The sequence below is a fragment of the Hippichthys cyanospilos genome, chromosome 12 (assembly GCF_059441005.1).
Source record: "Hippichthys cyanospilos isolate Australia breed blue-spotted pipefish chromosome 12, RoL_Hcya_1.0, whole genome shotgun sequence".
In the NCBI taxonomy this organism is placed as follows: Eukaryota; Metazoa; Chordata; class Actinopteri; order Syngnathiformes; family Syngnathidae; genus Hippichthys; species Hippichthys cyanospilos.
In genome coordinates this window covers 10,204,581-10,225,757 of record NC_142380.1, presented here as the reverse complement: position 1 = coordinate 10,225,757, position 21,177 = coordinate 10,204,581, and the positions used below count along the sequence as shown (strand labels likewise).

The window sequence follows — 21,177 nt, the reverse complement described above, 5'->3', positions numbered from 1 at the left end:
AAACATTGATATGATGTACGATTTATGATACTTATGATGCAAAAGGTTATGATAAAACATTGTGACAAATCGCTTTTTTCATGCAGTACAGTATCATTACACTTTGTAAACTTGGTGTGATGTAACATTTGTTTTTGAAAAGTGCTAAAATAATGGTCAATTTTAACAAGGGTCGCAGGCACGCTGGAGCCAACCCCAGCGTCTTAGGTGGCAGACGAGGCACTACTCGAACTGGTTGCCAGCCAGTCAGTCCCAAGGCGCACAGAGCCTCGAATTCCACACATGAGCCAGAATCAAACCCACCACCCCCGAATTAAAAGAATTTTAACAAGGGACGTGACAAAATGTTTCACTACTGATAAATATTAATAACCCTTACAAATATCTGTCAATTTGGGGAAAAAACAAAACAGCAATATCGACACGGCCATTTTTGCAACAATACTGTACTATATCTATGCATAGGTATCAAATTTGAATCAGTTTTATCAACAACTGGAACAGGCGAGTGAGTAGCCTACAAGGTATACCTTATATAGAGTCTTACATCTCAAAGTGGCTACATTATCGATATTTGATGCAGAGTTATTGATACTGGTCGTAACTTACAACAATGCAATTGAGATCTTTTATGGTAAAACATGAATCATGACGTGGGATAAACCTTTTATACCAGCTGTACCAAATGCTGTACAGTCTTTTATGGTAACTTTTACTTTAAAGTACATTTGTAGAATTCAGTGCGCTTGTAGTGTACGGGTAATATTAGGCTTGGAATGTTGTACTGTATTCTATGTTCGATCTTCCGCCATCGATCATGAAGTATTTTGCAGCCAAAGTCTTAAAAAAAACCATGAGTTTTCACCACTCACCTGCCCAGCACTCGTAGGACATGGCAGCAAAGTTATACGGGCAAAGTTTCAGACTAAAAGTATTCCTGAACGAAGTGTGAAAAAAAAATGGAATAACAACTCACAAAAGACCACAAAGTGGATGAGGGCAGTTCGACTGTATATGTACAAGCTACTGGAGCCCAAGCAGAAAAGTCTCAAATCATTCGTCATTAACGAGTCCGCTCGTCACGTGTGGGTCTAAACGCACGTTGATTGGTTGATGATCACTGGAGAGGGTGGAGCCACATTGACGCTTACTAAACGAGCGGACGTGCGGGGATTTAAAAAGCTTAATCATCAAAGAACAGAAAAATGAATGGCTTTTTGTCGTGGTTAACAACTCGTTATTTGCTTGAGGTGAGCGAAACGTCAGCGAACAAGTAGAAGACGCTACAGAGGGGGGTGATAATCATGTTTGAATTTATTGTTGATTTAATAAGTGTTCTAATTTCCGAGCGACATTAAGTAGCACTTGAATATTGTGTAAAAATTCAAACAAATATCACCGTGTCGTCATTGGATAAATATTTATGGTGAGATATTCTTCAGAAAAAATTGGTTAATATGCGCATGAAGTCTAAACGTGGTTAGTTTGTGGTGCCCATACTGCCATCTAGTGTGCAAAGATGTCAACGCATCCTGGCTTCAGAGGCGGATCAGATGCTTGTGGTTTTCTATTTTAACCACAATATTAGTACAAGTAGTTAAAGACATCCGATACAAGCGTGATTATGTATTGAAGCAAAAAACCTGCCCTTAAGATATAAATGCAAGAGAATGTAAGAACATGTTTCTTATATTATTTCTCTCCGTACTAATACACAGGTGAAATTTCAATGTGTGTGAAATCAAATGTTGTTGTGAGGTTATGTAAATTCCTTAAATATAGGATGAAATAGTCAAAGTGACACAGTGGTTAACATGTCAAATAAATGAGTTCCAATAAACCTCGCTCTGGCCTTCCTGTGTGGAGTTTGCATGTTCTCCCCGAGCCTGCGTGGGTTCTCTGTGGGCACTCTGGCTTCTTCCCACACTCCAACAGCATGCATGACAGGTGTAATAGACATACTAAATTCTCTGTGTGCCCTGCTATTGGCTGGCAACCATTTCAGGTTGTCACCCGCTGGGGTAGACACCAGCAAGCCTGCAACCATCATGAGGATAAGAGGCTTTGGAAAATGGATGGAGCGATGAAATTTTCAAAGACCCATTGGCATTCTGCAATACTTATATTAACTGCATATTTAAAGAAAACATAGTTGATCTGAATGCATTGAATGCTAAATGAATCTTTCTTAATCCCGGTGGAAAATTTTGACCCAACTTGGGCTTTTTGATGTGTGATATAGAAGGAAAAGCATACCAAAAAAAAAACACTAGGAGGCTAAAATATTGCATAAATTGTCAAAACATGACGACTTTCAAAATACCACGCTGCCGTCCCTTCTAAATGCTTGCAAACGGGAGGTCAAGAGTTATGCCATATAGGTGTCAAATCTAGCCCATGTGGGCATTTACTGCCATTCAAAATTTAAAATATTGTCAATTTTGGATCCAATGTTTCATCATGCATTTCCCACGATTTTTGCATTAATCCTTTCAAGAACTGGGTGCGCATTTCAAAGTAATCAAGTAAATTAGAAAAAAAAAAAAAAAAAACACTTCACTTCATGTCTCATCTGCATTTGTATTTTATTTTTCATATACAAAAAAGAAGTCCTGTCTACTTTTTTTTCTATGCATTTTCCAAGACAAAAGTCATACATCTCCGCACGGGAATCATCACATCAACGGGGAAAATCTTGTCATTCACGCTCGAACAAGGGCTTTCTTTGCTTTCACACACATAATAATAATCATAAAAAAAAACGTATACATACAATAATTGAGCAATGAACTCGAGTGGGCTAAGTCCTTTTATGTTAAAACAGAAGTTAACAGAGAAAAGGCCTAACTTGTGCATGAGTATGTGCCTCATTCAAGACTTAGTAGTGAACATTATTTCCCATGTTTCATTAAATATTGATTCATCTTTCAATATCAGTCCACTATTGCACAAAACTTTACCAAAAATGGAGTTGGCCCACTCTTTACTTTCAGTAGCTCAATTTATTGTTTTCTCCTTTTTACAGATGACGCCAAGTTTACAGAGGTACTGTGTGAGGTAAGTGGTTAGAGAAACTGGAGGTTTTCTTTTTTTTTTTGACATTTTTTTGGGAGGAGAGAGGCATTGTGTGAAAGCACCTGGGTGGACTGGTAGAGTGGGAGTGGAGGTTGTTGTTGCACACACAGCTAAGTGACCATCAAATGATATTTAAATGACTATTGCTGTGTTGATATTGCTGGACCCTCAGCTCATACGCGCACCACAGTGCACTGCAATCATTCGGCGTTGTCCCAATGCTTTTTTTTTTTCAAAATGTTTTTTTTGTACATTTTTTTACCCCCCAAGACCAGAAAACACATGACAGAGCACATTTGTTTTTTTTACAGAAATCATAAAAATTAAAGTCACCATTTTTGCACAGCACCGCAAGTCTAAACTATCACGTCTGAACGTCACATCGGCAGGTTATGTTTATTTAGAGGTAATACTGTTCCCCAAAAAAAGAGTGGGGGCGGGGGTTCTCACAAAAGCATTCGGAATCATATTTTTGCTTACTAAGGCCCGCTCACTCACCCACACATAGCTACATGACACCTTATAGCCACTGCAAGTCAATCTTGAGGGGGGAGTGGGGTGGGGTTGTCACACATACAGTTAAAACCAAAGTATGTTTCTTTTATATTTGTGGAATAGGTATTTTCCCTCTGGAAATCTGGCTGTAAAGAAAGCATTATTAAAAGATAGGTCAGGAGTGCCCACAATTTTTCAGCAGTCAGGCTACTTATTAATGACCAAGTCCAAATGATCTACCTAATTTATTTCAAAATTTGACAAGAAAGTCTGGCAGTAGATGAGTCAATCCTATGAAAGATACCAACACGCCATTTGCGAAGCACCGCGAGCTAACTTCATGGGCAACTTAGCTGTAGCAAGTATAGACCGTGATCAGCGCGCGCAGTAGTTACAGAGAAAACATTGTAATTCGCTTTCATATGTTAAGGAATGCTTTCTGATAATGCGCACGAATAATTTGTTCAAAATGAGAATGTATGCAGTTATTTTACTTCTTCCGGCACTTAGCCACTTTCCAGTTAAAGGAAACCTATACAACAGATACAAAAAAAAATTCACTAAATACAGCAACACTTTTGGGCTTAACTGTATGGACATGAAAAAAAAATACTGTGGGTGAACTGTGGGTTTACTCCATTTTATTTTGTCAAGTGGTAGCACAAAGTAAAGTCATCTGGACCAAGATGTATATAAACTAGAGTCAGATGATTTTTTTTTGTGCAACCAATTGAGAAAATAAAATTGAGTAAATTCAGCACATTTTCCCTTTCTTTACGAAAAAAAAAACCAAAACAAAAAAAAAAAGAAACAAAAAACTGTCCAAAGTATCCCCTATTTACAACAATCTGTGTCTCTTCATTTAGATGTTTTTCTTTTTTTGTGGACACTGTAACAACTGCTAGGGCTATGTTCACGTGTAAATTCTTTAAAAAAAAAAAAAAAGCTAAATTCAAATCATTTTTCTTGAAATAAAAACTCTAAAGAAAAATCTCAAAAGACAAAGAGGCCCGTCTGACATCTGGACTAAAATATTTTCTTAAAAATAAAACACACAATCAAAGACATCTTAAGAACACAAATAAGTCCATGTACATGTAGAAAAAAAAAAGCCTGAGGTACTTGTTCAGAAGATCTGAGGTCAGTCTCGTAGGAGAGGAAGCAGCTTGAGGGCTCACCCCTTCATCATCATCATCATCATTTAACACACACATACACACACACACACACACACAAAGACAAACAACAACAAGAACAGAACGTTATCCTCGTGTCACGTCACCGATGGTTCTAGAACAGGCTAAGAATACAAATCCTTGAGAGTCCTGGAATAGTCAGAGCAGCATAAAAACGGACATTCAAAAATGTATGGTACTCGTGTTCGTATGACAGCGTGTACGACTGCAACTGCATGGCATTGCATCGGCGAGAGACGAAAAAAGGCAACCGTTTTGAGCTCTCCCGGCGTGACGTACGTGGAGGACTGAGGTATCTGGGGACAAACGACTGGCTTGAATGAGTCCGTTCGACACGTCGAGAGAAAACACAGAAACAGACATGTTGCTTGTACTCAAGTATGCTGGCCCGTCCGCTGTTCTCACTTCCAAATGCATGCACAGCACAAAATGGATCATATCCTGGTTATGATTTAGCAAAGCTCATATCTGGAAAGGACAATTTTTTTTTTTGCTTGTTTATCGGTGCATCAGCATTTGAGTATAAATGATGGTTATGAATCATCTTTCATGAAACATTAACTCGTTCAATGCCAGTGACGTATTTTCACGTTTAAGAGTCAGGTCATTCAATCCCACATACTTGAGTATTAAATTGATACTTAAGTATCTGTATTGAATGCCTGGACTCTTAAGAAACGAGAAAATATGTCTCTGACATTGAATGAGTTAATAGATCTGCCAGATGTAAATTTGGACTAACATTTAGTTGGAACAATTGTTATTTATAATTTATGCATGTTGTGTCAAGAACGGTCTTTTGATTTTGAAAAGGAAAAAGTAGATTAATCGGCTCGTGCAATACATTCATTTTATGAATGTGTGTTATGTGTTTACTTGATAAAATGAGTTATTTTTTTCTATTAGATAATATTTTTTGTATTTATTTTGGGGAAAAAAGAACATTTTTGTAATATATGCATTTTGTTCTCAGCCAATGAAAAGAATATATGTACAGATGTATGACCTTTTTAGTTGATCATGTTTTGTTGAATTTGAAAAAAAAACATGCATTTCATCACACAGAGCGAATTGAAAGTAATTTTTTTGTTACCTTGTGAATAAAACAATGATCTGTATACACTAGTATTTGGAGACACGCATCTTTTTAGACAGTTGTCAAAATTGAAAAAAAAAAAAAGAAAATATTGCATGTACTTTCCTTGTGTAACTACTTATCGGATTCAACTTTTCTAAAATTATATCCAGAATATGGCTCATTTTGTGCTTATGAGCATGATCATTCAATCACATCCACTCACACACATCCACAAACAGCTAAAAATCAAGAATGTGTAACATTGCAACTCCAGACAGCATTCGTCAATGCCCCCGGCACTGGCTAAAGGAGTAACTCTACAAATAAAAACAATGAGAATGAATAAAAATCATCTTAAAAATGGGAAACATGTCCATAATGACAGCTAGCTTGGCTCTCCCTCTCGCGTAAGAGGACACAAAAAAAAAGAAGCCTATTGGATACCTGAGAGGTAGTTCCCCATGGGGACCACATGGTGTCCCTAAAATCTCCAACAAGTCCAGCACCCATTTTAGCTTGATAAAACCCACTGTGCTCCATTATATATATTTATATATACTGTTAGGTTTTTTTTTTCTCTTAACTTTTCCTTTTGGGAGGGAGGCATTCACAGGTTTAAAAAGTAGGGGAGCACATTTTGAAGAGTTTCTTTTAAAAATCAGAGAAGCTTCGACCCCTGAGGAAGATGACTCCATTTCGATGTAACAGTCTCAAAATCCTCCAGAGGTTTTGGAGCTTAAAAGTTCATTCAAAAGGGAAAGTGATGGGGCTCAAACTTAAAAAAAAAAAAAAAAAAAAATTAAAATGAGGTAATTAACGAAAAAAATACATGAGGTAATAACGACTTTTAGGTTTGCCTGTCACATAGCTTATGTACTACGTCCAAACTACAGCAGATGGATGTGTTAATCAGATCCGACACCCCAGAAAAAAAAATACCAGTATTGGGGATATAATAGCAGCTGCATGTTATTAAATATTCACCGAGATCCACTGAGTTTTGGATTGAAAAAAATAAAATAAAAAAAATGTCAGGTACTGGACTCTTTGGGAGGTAGGTCCTCGTTAGTGAGCGACGTGACAATGGAGACGGGGCCGTCTGAGGTAGTGCCGCCGGTGGTCCTGGCGATCTGGCTGATGCGCTCCTCCACACAGCCGGCCGACAGGCGGGCCTCGGCGTCGTGGTCCCAGCATTCCTCGATGGTCTCGCTCAGTTGGCTCAGACCCTGCCGGGGAAACGTGCATGTTAAGTAGGCTTCCTCATTCATTTGCGCTTGCTCACTGCCAGCCCGGTTATGGAGCTTTGACAGCTATAGCCGTCAATGAAAATGAATAACCTAACGAAACTGAACAGTTCAGTTTCGTACTCTGTGCGTTTTTTTTTTTTTAATTCACAAGCAACTGAATTTCATCGTTCTTTTTCTAGCAGATTCTTTTGTAGATGGAGTTTGCAGTGCTTTAGGATTACTCACAGGATGTTTGAGCCAACAGTCTTTGATGACTGGACGCATTTTCTTGTGCACAACCACATCCTGCAGATCCTCCAGGGTTGGATGCTGTCCTATTTCGTCCTCAAACGGCAGGAGGTATTCGCCCACGGTACCTGGTAAGGAGATTAGAAGAGAAATATTAGGTCCCACTTCTTACTAATCAACTGGGACAAAATTGAGCTTCCTTCCAGGTGGACTAACCATCCGTTTCGTTGCAGCGGGACACCAGCTCCCACAGCACCAGACCCATGGCGTACATGTCGATCCTCAGGAAGGAGTCTCGCTGGAAGTTGATTGCTCCCTCCAGCACCTCGGGAGCCATGTAGCGTCGCGTACCCACCTGATGGTACCACAACGAGTTGGGAATTAGTCTCATTGTGGGTCGATTGGGCCAACATATATATATTGACTCAATGCCAATCATACAGAAACAACCTGTTACTGAGTGTCCCTGAGTTTACTGCGGCAAGAGCAATTTTTAACTTTAGCTGACAACTTGCCAGCTGTATGAAAAACGGGCTGTTTCAAGAGTGCTAGTTAAAAGAAGTGTAAAGTGAAAATCAGCAATTGAATGAAATATTGACAGTCATTAGCCCCCCAACAAAGAAAAGACCAATGCCAGCAGAATACATGTGTGACGATTTACAATTTGAAATGCATGACGAGATAAAAAGTACAATTAAAAAAAAAGGAATAAAAAAGGGGGCATAAAAAAGGAAGTGCAATTCATTTGTGTTCATTGTGTCCCAGCAAGACAACCAAGCCTGCTGCATCCCATCCGAACAGGAGACATCATTGGAAAGTTCAGGAAGTCCTCTGTCACATTAGCTCAAAGGTGGGGTGCTCAAATGAAGATATAGAACAAAAACAAATGCCCACGATATTGGACACGAAAGAATTGGCTGGGTCAGTTGGAGGTCTGTTTGGTCACCTGTCCATGAGTATCTCCTGGTGGTTTTCCCGGCTCAAAGCGGACAGCAAGCCCAAAGTCTCCGATGACTGCAGTCAGGTCGTTTCGGAGCATCACATTCTTACTCTTAAAATCCCTAGTCAGAAAGAAACAGTCATTAGCCAACCCATTATCTACGTTGTCATCTTTCACGCCAACCTGTGTGCGATGGTAGGTTTGGACTCTTCTCCTTTGTTGCTAGGAATGTCCTCATGGAGGTATGCTAAGCCACGTGACATCGTCTCGGCTATGAGGCACAGCTCCCCCCAGGTCACAGTGTTGCCCTTCAGGTGGTCAGTCAGTGAACCCTTAAAAAAAAAAAAAAAAACACCAAGAGCGTCAATGATATGACAAGACCTTTGTGTTTCGTATCTTCTGCGTGGTAAATACAGTATTATATTTAGTGTTTGGAGCTGGTTGATCCTGAATTATTGCAGTAAAATGGCAATTTAAAGCCAAATAAACACTCACCATATAGTTAAAAGTGTTAGGTTATGCAAAGCCAATGCTAGAGTAAGCTGCATTTAGCCCAAGGCATAAAAGGCTAACCACTAGCAGGGAAAGGGTCCAAAAGGTTTGCAGTGCTTAAAGACATGTGAGACATTTACCTGAAATATGTTCATCGCTTTAAAATGCAAATCTTTTTAGCCTATACCATCTAATGCGGATTGACCTTGCATTGATAGTTTGATTAAAATTTCTATATTAGTTCATGAAAATAGTGAAAGGAGTTTTAAACATTCAACCTTCAAAAGGAATTTTTCTTACCACCATGAAATTTCATATTTATCATGAGTAGACTCACAATTATTGCCGGTAATTTAAGCAAGCCATTTGTGAATTGAAGCAACCATTTAGGTTGCATCATCAAAGTTGGCTGAATTTCTTTTTTTCCAAATGATTATCCATGTATTAGCTTTGGATAACTAATGAATAGTTTGTCTGTAATTACACAAAGATTACTACTATGGCTTAACAAAATGCAAGAAAACAGTTCTTAATATACCATGGCTATCATCTGATAAAACTGTGGTTAATGCAGATGAACAAAAGGCCTGGACCAATATTTGATAACCAACTCAAGGTCAGGTCAGGTCAGCACGTGGGCGACAAGAAAATCAAAAAAACAACAACAACAAAAAAAAGGACTTAAGTCTCACTCTCTCATGGAACTCGGTGATTAACCACAGTTCCGTCTCCAGGTTGTTGCCATGCTTCTCAGCGGCAATATAGCGCAAGATATTCTCGTGCCGTATGCCAGGTGTCAGGAAGATGTCCCGCTCGTTTTGCCATGACTGTTTATCCTGTACAGGAACAATGGATGGGTGTCAACTTAGGACCCTTTTCAGGTAAAAATCCGAGTGTAAGGCGCAAGAGCGTTGACCCACCTGTACAGGGAAGATCTTGACTGCGACATATTCGCTCATGAGCTGGGCTTTCCAAACGCAACCAAAGCGTCCCCTGGCTTTGATTTCCAGCAGCTGCAGGGGTTTCAGGCCGACAAGGGGCGATGGCGGAGTGGGCCCAGGGTCCTGACCACAAACAAAACAAACTTTTTAAAAATGATTTCGCCTCTCGTAGAAAAGTAATATAAATCCCTAAATTATTAAAGCGGTTCCAATAACACTCAGAAGTGGTGACCGTAAATGTTTTGTTATTTATAAATATGTAGAGTATAGTTTAAAGGTTAATGCACAATGTATGTGAGCTGCAGGTACTTTTGTCCACTATAGGATGCCAAATCTCACATTCGACAGGCGGCCTACTGTAATATCTGTGACGATCTGTGAGTGAACGTGTGAGGTTTTCACAGGCATGGGTCTGGCCTGTTGAGCGATGTCACACTTAGTGAAGCACTTTAGAGCTGGCAGGTTGTTAACTGGGATTTATGGCAAATGGCAGGTCGTTTGTGAAAATGTTCATGTGTTTATTTTGTGACCTTTGCTCAATAAATCAAAAGTTTACCATAGGAATGTGTATATCGTTCTAAGCGAGCGCCTCTTAAGGTTGTGTGCGAATCCGTTGGAAACAAATGCCAATCTGAATTTTCCCCATTCAATTCGCAATTTAAGACAGCTATTGAAGTCAGGGATTTTTTTTTTTTGGAACGGATTGATTTCTAAATTTGGACTGCGTTAGTGGGAGGGCTGATGGTTTTCCATGGCCACGCAAATACAACAGTGAACGGACACAAGTGCAATGACGAAGTCAACTCACAGGTGGACTAAAACATCTACAGGTTGGAGGACAGTGAGATGCGACTCAACTCAACGCGCCTGCCGATATGCCAGAAAAATACAGTAGATGAGGTATATTGCTGCAATGGTAAAGCAGAATGCTTTGGCTGAGTATAGGGTGGATGGACCACTCATTGTTGCGTCAGTCAGTGGCTGAAAGGGAGGATGCCGCCAACCAGGGACATCTTTCTTTTAGCCATCGATTGGTCATTACCTGAGACATGAGCAACTGTGATGACATTTTCAATTGACAGCAAGTGGAAAAAATGCCCAACCTGAGATGGCTAAAACCATGTGGATTTTGCTATTTAATTCATATTCCACAAATGCAATATTAATTAAAATATTGTGTTTGGACATTTATAGAACAGATCCAAGATTTGTTTTATTTTTAAATCGGTCTTCTCATTTAAGAGAATTGTGCTTTGCAATATGGATGTTGCACTTCTAGCTTCTTTTAATAAGTGTAAAAGAATGGAGGATGTTGCACTTCTAGCTTCTTTTAATAAGTGTAAAAGAATCACAAGCTTTAGGCCATCTGTCTTTTCTGCACTTGACCGGCACTTTGTGCTCCGCGGGAAAACAGTTGGGGTGGACAAATAGTAATTGGAAAATTCCACAATATAGGTAAAAGGAAAAAAAATCAACAATGCACTAAGAATGCAGAAAATGAACCACAAACGAATACGGTGATGGCTGCAGTAGATGAGAGTCATGCTTTAGGCAGCTCGGAACTTTAAGAATTCATGTGAAAAGCACGACGTGATGATGTCCAACAACTTCCATCTTAAAAGAAGCACATTTCTTCTTTACTTTGGGTTGGTGAGTCGATGTGTCGCTGCTCGTTTGTTTTGTCAGGAAAAGGGGTATGCATGCACTGTTATTGCGTATGAATGGCTGCATAGTGTAAATGAAACGTATCGTATCATTGGCTGGGCACTTGTCACTCGATCGCTGAGTCACAATGCAAAATGGTACAGAAAACAATATTATTACCTTCGTTAATCAGATAAGATGAGGTCTAATAACGGATATTATTTATTATGTTTATATTGCGTTTTGTTTTATGGGCAGCAAGGATTTTCTATTGCGCGCAGTGCACAATTGTGCACGTGCGCGGTTTAGTTGGAACACTGGTTATAACCTCTTTGATTATCCAGTTAAAGATTAGAGTAAGCAGCAAATGCCAGTTTGCAAATGTTTGTGTTTATTTGTGCTGTTTTACTTGCATGCCAAATACTAGTCTGTCCATCACACCTCTTTGTGAGCAAAGAACCATTTTAAATATTTTTCTAAGCTAAAACTTGCTGTGTCTCAAGTGCTAACATATCTGCCTTTTTGTAGTACAATGTCTGTGTTAATTTTGATCGGCATGACTGCGCTGTTAATTTTTTATAAGGCTTCATCTCAATTCTGTACACATTTCTAATGCATACTACTGCACAGACAATTCATTTCCATGTTGCTATGGATTATAATTGAATGCACTCAACCCTCCAATTTCCTTTGATGCCTGTGAGGTGAAAATGAATAACAATGTGGCTTTCAATTCCTGCATATGTGTCTCTTGCCACATAGTAGGCCACTGCAAATGTAATGGAATTCGTCATCCGGCTCACCTCGCTCAGGTCCACATGGCCGTAAGGGGGCTTGCGGTGACGGTACATCCACAGGGCCAGGATGATTGCCAGAGAGAGCACGCAGAGCGGCAGCAGGGAGTAGACAAGCACATTAAGCATGGACTGCACTCGAGGCGGAGGCCGGATTTTAACTGCGTGAGAAGAAACACAATGGATGATTATAAATACTGCAAATTATACAAAATCATCGGTATTGCATTAGATCAAATGCTTTACCATAACAATGAAATATTTTACCATAATGGGCCATGTGTGAAGAGCTAAGTTTCCAATTTTCCACCACGTGCTTACAATTGATTATTCAATTTCTAGATACTTTTTAATTGTAATACAAAATTGCTATTCATAGCAAGTTGCTTTTCACCCTATCAAAGTTCTAGCCAGAATTCTATAAAAACGTGTGCTGTATACCCAAGCACTTGTAGTGGTACTGAGTAGTTTAACTTATTTGAAGCCACAGGTGCGAGGATTAGTTAAGACACGCGCACGACTCAGGAACATTTTACCGGATGCCTCACTTATTTATTTTACAGGGACATCTAAAATGGTTAATATGGTAAAGTATTGTTGTGAACAACATATGTGTTTGAGTGTTTTTTGTGTACTGTCTCGCTTACATAACTCTTGTTTGACAAATTTTAGGTTCATTTTCTTCCAAATCATACTAACAGTACTTTAGCCAAGGGGTTAGGGTTTGCACACTCCTGATAGAGTAATAACTAAGTGGTCGTGCCATGTTGAGTTTTGACATGTTGTCACAATCTGGGTGGAATTTCAGCTCCCTAGTGTCTTCTTTCAATGCTTTCCCATTTCTGTGAAATGTCTTTGACGTAAACATCAAAGGATTAGACAAAATACGCACAAGGGTTAAAGCCAAAAAAAGGTCGTATGCAATGGTGTTAATTGTAGCACCGTTTAATAAAAACAGCTGCATCGGTTGACCAATCTAATTAGAGTGGCATCGTGGCCCTCCTCGACCTGCATTCTAAAACCAGGATGGAAGAGGTCTGAGAAACAGTTTCATTCCATGTCCCTAAAAAAGTGAGGTGGAAGAGAAACCACATAGGATGGAACAAGGCTGTTTTGGGGTAGAATGATCACCATTGAATAGGGTCTTTGCCATATGGTTGTTTGTTTATGTTTTTTTGGTAAATAAATGCTCAATTAATGTAAATTATAATATTCCCAATATAAGACATACTTTTTTCCTCCAAAATTAAGGCAAAAAGTATGGGTGCGTCCTATAGACGGTAACTTTTTTTTTTTTTTTTTTTTTTATTCAACATCATTCGAAGAAGATTAATCTGTCAGCCACATAGGCCATGTTTTGACGCACAAATCTGCATTTTTAGATCAGCCGTATTCTTCCTTAGCATAATTACCGCAACAAGACGAGCAAGAGGCCGGTTAGCAGCCAGTGCATGTTGCAGCTAACAGTAACCCGTGTTAGCTGAGGTTGTTACGGCCATATTTTCAAGAAAACGAAGCAAGCAGATTAAACCACCGTCCGAGTCCATCTGAGTGCTTTGAGTTTTCTTTTTTATGAAAAAAAAAAAGCTATATTGCGTAGACACGCTGTGAAGGTTTCCTGCATAGCAAATAGTTGAGTTGACTGTAATCTAACACATGCAAAGGGCAATTCTCCAATGTCGACCTAGAGTGGAGCCTATAGCTGACCAAACATGTCAGGGAAGCAGAGTTTACACTCGAAATTCCAATTTATTACAACAGCAATGTGCTTTGTCCTCACTGTATTTGCTCTTTCCACATGTTCTCCCTCAAGTGTGCGGTAAAGACTGCTTGCTGGAGGCGGCGCAACTGTCAGATCAGCAAAAGAATTAAGATGCCCACCTCTGTCTTTAACAATTACTGTAATAAGTGCGACCATTTTGCGCCCTATGCTCATTATGTCAAACAATTGGTGTTTCTTAATTATGTGGCCGGCAAACATTCATAGTCAAATGCAACACATCATGCTACGAAACCTGTCTTATATATATTTATATAAATATATGTGAGACCTATTTTTTGCTGGGTTCGTCCCTCACCTCGGTTGCCAATGCCGATCAAGTCGGGTAGGTGGGTGAAGCGCTCGTTGCAGTAGTTGCCCTCGCAGCAGCAGAAGAAGACCTGAGGGTTCTCGTCCATGGAGACGCACTCTTGCCTGAAGCAGTGGATGACACACAACACACGCACAATACACACTGTTGCACTTTGTTCAAAAGAGCACCGCTGCTATTTTTAATGGCGATAAATGCATGCTGGAAAAAATCAAGAAACATGACATTTGTTCCATGTAGTGTCATTTCACAACTTTTTATGCACAAATAATGGTGTTTCGACAACTGGTGTACATTTTGAATCGATGGTGTGAAAAAGAAAATGCACTGAGTGATGCTATGGACTGCAAAGTTAGTTTGCTAGAAACTTCTAGGTGTCCAAGGTTCCAAATGGCTTTTTTTTCCCTTGAGAAACACTTTTTCTAATAGATAATTAAAAGTATTTTGAGGAGCATCTACTGTAGATAATTAAAAGTATTTTGAGGAGCATCTACAGTAGGTAATTGAGGAATTATTTTTTTGCAACTTAAACTCGTCTTGAAAAGTTTTTCTAAAGAATAAAAATGTGACCATTTAACAAGGTTCCTGATTTCCTTCCAAAAAATGAAAAAAAAAAAACCAGTTAAATGCCTTTTCTTCTTCTTTGTGCTCCAGTCAACTATTTGTCCATGCATCAATATTTCTCATATTTTTATTAGTCATTTTTTATTATTAGTTTGTGTCTCAAAACATGCAAGATAGAAATGCCATATGGAAAAAAGTTGCAAGCTACTGAGCATCATTTTGCACGCGCTTGCACTAAATCTTGGCATGCCATGCCGTACGTAAATATCGACCTGTGTCTAATTGAGACCTGACCCCAATATTTTCAAAACCAGATTATGAAAACAGCTTTCATGTAGCCTCAGCATGTTCTCCCGCTCTCACAGTGTACATTATGCAAAGCTGAATTATTTAAAGCTGATGTATACTATGTACACAGTGTCCTTACATTGCTGTGTGCACAGCGGGTATTTATACACTTACAAACTGACAAAATGCTAACCACCTTTCATGTGAATACAAATTCATGCAGTCCTACTACAATCCTGTAAATGATGGTAATCTGCATTGAAAATGGGGTTCAACATACGGCCAGTAGATTCAGTTGGTCATTCATCCTAAGTGGATGAATGCCAGTAGACTGGAACACTGAAAATGTGCCATTGCATGAAAAATAGTTATCGTGTTTTCTTGTATGGCCTAGTAGGTTTGAATCCTCAACTACTGAGAGATCATTTATCTATGGCATTGTAAAACATTTTCCTTCGTTGCACCTTTCACACACTTTCACCAAAATTCAAAAACTCACTCTGGTCATTGAAGGCAGACGTTTTTTTTGTTTTGTTTTGTATGAGTTTGCTGCCCTTGGTGTAAGGTAGCGGTGTGGTATTATACTTCTGAAGTACCAATTTACTGAGAAAACGGTATGCAAGTCCCCAGAAATATAATGTCAGACCTAGGACTCACCGGCTTGTGCACTTTCATGCAGCGATTTGCCATCATCCACTCAGATAATCAGACCAGCACTAGTGTCACTAGTGATAAAATTGCTTACAACAAGGGAGCAAGTAAGTTATGTTTCACCTGGCAAACTATAACACCCCAATCCTGGTTTTCTATTTCTTTTCACAATGTTTACATGCCGCTTTTGAAGTTAACAAATGCATGAATTTTTTTCTAATACCCCAGTAAATGGGGAAAACACAAATGTTGATAAGTTTTGTGAAAGGGGCTTATGACTGGCTGCCATTTGTCAGATATGGCGGGACAATCCAGGACTTGTAAGATGCATTTGCCTTTAAAAAGAGTCTATGTCAATCTTCACACCTCAAACTTAGATTTCTGATAACTCCTTTAACAGCTGAAAGTCCCACCTGTTGCCCCCATAAAAACGGTGAAAGCTGAAAATCTCGCAGGATGACCTCATTTGCCCGACAGTATGTATTACATAGAGAGCGCCGCCGCATAATATTGTGGCTTTGGCGAGCAATGTGAAAGGAGTTTATTATTAGCTGGCAGCCAATTTTAAAAGAAAGACTAGGAACCGGCCAGCCTCTTTGGCTTTAAAATGAACCTGCATAGTATTGCCTCTGAGGAGAAGTGAGCGTCAGGTGGTAAGAGTTCCAACCCCGGTCCGGCCATTCACACAGATCCCATCCACTGGCTCACTTGTCATAGCAATTGAAGTCGTCCAGCCAGCAGCCTTTCTTCACCAGCTTGATGGTCCCTGAGGAGTTGAGCCAGGAGGCGTAGCAGTGCAGCCGCTTGTCCTTGTCTTTGTCCTTGTCGTCGCAGCGCTCAAAGCCACTCTGGTTGGTCTTCTCGGCGCGCCAGTTGTCATTGTAGAAAACGCACTCACGCGTCTCTGCCTCGCCCACGCTGTACCCTGTGAGATACCAGACCAGACAGTAATCAATCCGACAAAGCATGAGGAAGGATGGATGGACGGGGGGCGTTCGGAACATCTACAGTATGACTTATCGCTTTGGAGCAGCGCCAAGTTCGTGAGTTCCTTGGGGGCTCGGGAAGTTGATGCCGAATAATCCACCGTGCTTAAAAGATCTATTTAGTCTTTTAATTAGGCGCAAAACAAAACACAATAGCAACATGCCAGACACTTCTACAGATAAACACGGTACAAGGGATTACCCGCTCACACTTCACAGTACACATTTCACTGTACATCCGGTGTGTAGTGTACATCTACTGTACCTCTGGGCTTGGGTTGTCAGTTAATAGTTCAGACATCCCAACTGAGCAAATGCATTTGCAAACACCTTGAAATTCAAATGTTGTCAAAGACATTAAGAGGTCAAGTAATTCAAGCTATCAACTTATTAAAAATACACAGCAGTGAACTGAAAGCCATTCTAGCTCATAAAGCATCATCCACGTGATAAAGCTGACTGAGAAAATGAGTAGATGTACAAAACTGTCAGCTGGGCAAAAAGTGCCTACTTTCAAGAATCTAAACCAGAAAACATTCTATTTTAATTCTTCTATTTACCATATAATTGCATGAATATGTCTTCATAATGTCTGTGACTTACAAATAAAGAAAAGTTGAAATAATTGAAAAACACTGAAATAGAGGGTGTTCCCAAACTTTTGACTGGTAAAGTGCAGTGTCATTACAATTTAAGATGATTATTATACAATATAACGATATGTTAACACATCAAAGATATGTTTTTTTCTTACAGGAAATGCTTCTTACAGGAAAGACTGGTTGTACCAGCAAAAAAACCTTCATTTGTAGTACATGTTACATTGAATATATATTTATATATATATATATATATATATATATATATATATACACACACACACACACACACACACACACACGCACACACACACACTGTATGTACAAAAAATGGAATCAGGGCTATCTTTGCATAGTGTCAAGAACAAATGTCCAGCTCTCAATTTGTAGGCCATGTAATTCTGCATCTGTGAAAGTGCTTTCAAAGGTTTTACACTTCAGAAGACATTTAAACATATTGTTTTACTACATTAAAGCCATCTTGTTTGCTCATTTTATTTCTACGCAAGGGACTACTATTTCCAGTATTTACATGGAATTGACAAGATTGTCTTTGGCGAAAATTTGTGAATGTTTGTATTTTTAATATTTACAATACATTGATTTTCTGTACCCTTCATCCTGTCTTGCGTTATGGTTAGCTGGAGTCGATACCAGCTGGTTTCAGTTAAAAAGAACCCACACTTTCTGCATTTAAGTCAGACCAATGTACCACTGAACCATCAGTGATCACATTTAATAATAACCGCAGCAAAATTACCATAACGTTAATAATGGAGAAGATAAAATGACATTGAAAATTCATACAAATCAACATAAGAGACTCACTTTTCCAGTCTTGGTGCATGTAAATGGATTGTTTGACAAGTATTTCATGCATCGCATGCTACAAGTTTCAGCATTTACACAGAACCACCTAGACGGTCTTTCTAAATAATGTGTTAGTTTTTACACTTAAAAAAACACTGAATGGAATTGGTCATCCATTGTTCCCACACAAAAAAAGTAAATATAAAACCACAACAATTTATTATTGCTTTAGTAGTATCAGGTAAAACAAAAAAAAAAAAAACACAAAAAAATAGAACCTGTCTCTTTAAATCCTTTCCAATAGAAGACTGCCCCTCCCCCAATGTAGCCCCCACTACACACACACGTTTAGATGTCCAGCAGCAAACAATGGACTTCAAATTTTAGAAACATCAAATATGAATAAGGGAGTTTTAAACACACACACACACTAAGTGTGACGCTCCATCAAGCACATATTAGTGATCACGTGATGCAGGAGGACTTTTACTACAATATCCCCCTTCCCTCCCTCCTTCTGTCACTTAGGGCGGCTTTAACCCACAACAACATGGATTCTGGAGGAAGCGGCTTACTACAAGTATAATATTAATCTACAAACCATATAACAAGGAAAATGGCTGTGTAGCGCACAGACACGTACAAAACAGACGGACGCATATTTTAAAGGGGGATGGGGGGGAGCTGTGTAGACATTTTATTGTCATTCTAAACGGGAGGAGGGTGCAAAGGGGAGGCCGTATGTTCCAAAATAATAAAGAAGGTCAGAGAGCAAGCCCACGTTGTGAAGTCACATTATTGAAAGCTGTGGGGGGAGGAAAAACCGAGCCCCCTTGTGCAATTTCACTTTATTTCTCAATCTATTGTCTGTTCGGATATATTGATTCGGTTTATACATATGTTGGTTTCACCTCTATAAATGCGGTTTCTCTGCATGTTGCCGTTGTTGGGTAAGAGTGTTATGGAGCATATAAGGTTTCAGGATGTTGCTGCAGCTGCTGCTTTCTATTCCTGCCCTGGGCTCACAAAAGGCTTCGAACGCAACAGTTTTAGCACGTAGCACCTTTTGTGGCAAACCGCACATTTATTTCCAGAACCATTATCAATCAATCATTTGCGCATAGAAATTAACGAGTAACACACGCGGGCGGCGGACTACACATACTTGAAAAGACATATGTGGATAAAAGTTTAAATAAACATTCGCATAGGTGACAATGTCTACGGTGGGAGCTAGCCCCTAGCGGCCGCTTACCTGCGCATAAAGTTCCCAGCAGAAGTGAACAAGTCAGCCACGAGAAAGACATGTTCCGTCTTCAAAAAGCACCACAACGGAGCTCCGCCGTTTTGGTTCCGTCCCGTACATCCACCCCTCAGCCCCGGCGGAGTCCAACCGACCGCAGGCCCCCCTCCAAGCTAAAGCCTTCCGCGGCTCCTAAGCGCCGCCGCCGCCGCCGCCGCCGCCACACCACCACCGAGAAGAAAAGACCGAGGGGGCAGATTTAGTCGGGCCGCCGGTTGCCTCTTTTAGTCCCGCATGGCCCCAGAAAAAAACAACGAAGAAGAAGAAACGAGCGATTGTGATTGTTTGTGTCGGCGAGCAAGAGTGGCAATCCGTGCGGTTTGAGGCGCTGCGTGGTGAGGTCGCCCGGGGTTTACGTGCATGTTAGTGTGATGTGTGTCCAAAATGGCTTCGAAATGGGGAGCGGGGGGCTGCGCGGCGAGCTGGGAAAACCCGGATGTGTAAACACAAAGGGGGGAATTCAGGCAGCCGCAGCCGAAGTGACCTCAACCGCCACTCTGCTAAATTCGCATAAAAACGCCGTCGTTTCACACCGCGACTCAATTTTTTTTCCCCCAAAAGGGTACCATGTATTTCGACCACGACAAAGGGGGAATGGCATGGAAGCCCCCCGAGGATTAACGTATTTTAAGCACTTAATTCTGGCTCGTTGTCCTCGGGATTACATTGGCTACATATGCGTAAATTCCTTTTGAGTTCAATTTTAATTATTCAAAACGTAAACTGAATTTACAGTAAATCTAGAAATGTTTGCCCATTCGATTAGTGAATATCATTCGTGAATATCAGGCACTGGCTCGGAAATAAAACATGAGTCCCAAATAGAATAGCCTATACTCGATTCATAATATATTTTCAAATGTACTTTAACTGAAACATTTTTTTTTAAAACTTGCAATTGTGATTGCTTTAATTATGGTGCACTTAAAAACAAGTATTCATACAATACATACACAAGCATTGTCAAACTGGTTTTAGCTCAGGAGACGTGGAGCAAACTCTATTTTGAACTGGACAGGACTGGTAAAATCACAGTATGTAATTTCAAAACAATTGATGTGAATTATACATAGATTTTTGCTATGCACACTGGCCTGTTAATCGCACTGGCCTGGTCCCAATTTCCCACACATAGTCAACTGTAAATTTATAAAAAAAAAGAAAGAAGAAATGAAGATAAAGTAAAATAAATTCTTGACGGATTGGTTGATTGTCAGATTGGGGCAAGTGCAAGGCAAGTAGACGCAAACGCTGAAACTAATGTTGCAACAATAAAATGATGTGAAGTTTCAATGATTTATTTTTTAGACACAGCTGAATATTAATTTGTCAAAAATCCCTAAAAGTCATCATCACTATCCGACAGACCAAAAAGCGGCTCCCATTTAACACCTGAACGTAATCTCCTACCTCCTCATCAATTGCTCAAACATCCTCGTTACTCTTCCACGAGTAGTCATCTTCGGACCCATCCAATTTGTTAGAAATGAAGGTCTTCGGTTTGATTTGCTGATTATCTTACTTGGGATGTTCTTTTTACTCAAGTGTCGACTGTTGTGGGATCAGAGCGTCGAAGGTTGCCCTTCACTGTTTTTCCCTCCATCTGCCGACATCCATGACGGCTTGCTCAAGCACACAAAAGGGCTGAAGGAGACAAGTCAAGCCATCTTTTCCTTTTCACTTTTCCGCCGAAAAAAATTAGCCACGCAGCGTTGTTGTTGTTGCATTTTGCTATGTTCTGTGCAAACGCTCTAAA

At 39.8% G+C, this 21,177-nt stretch overlaps 2 protein-coding genes across 2 annotated transcripts in view; both read right to left on the bottom strand.

Moving 5' to 3' along the window:
• LOC148414798 (rho GTPase-activating protein 29-like) overlaps positions 1 to 1,014 on the bottom strand; it is a 34,507-nt gene extending 33,493 nt beyond the window's left edge. Inside the window, exon 1 of the mRNA XM_088430219.1 lies at positions 873 to 1,014. The gene's annotated coding sequence lies outside the window, so the exon portion shown is untranslated. The remainder of the gene's footprint in view (positions 1 to 872) is intronic.
• Positions 1,015 to 2,568: 1,554 nt separating this feature from the next.
• On the bottom strand, positions 2,569 to 19,793 carry LOC148414797 (activin receptor type-2B-like). The gene is made up of 11 exons (XM_088429794.1): positions 19,374 to 19,793; positions 16,432 to 16,648; positions 14,209 to 14,324; positions 12,140 to 12,291; positions 9,672 to 9,815; positions 9,444 to 9,587; positions 8,443 to 8,591; positions 8,266 to 8,380; positions 7,536 to 7,674; positions 7,317 to 7,447; positions 2,569 to 7,070 (listed from the first exon to the last, which is right to left on the bottom strand). The coding sequence occupies exons 1-11, from the start codon at positions 19,423 to 19,425 to the stop codon at positions 6,876 to 6,878; spliced, it is 1,554 nt and encodes a 517-aa protein (XP_088285920.1). The 5' UTR covers positions 19,426 to 19,793; the 3' UTR covers positions 2,569 to 6,875.
• Positions 19,794 to 21,177: the final 1,384 nt, after the last annotated feature.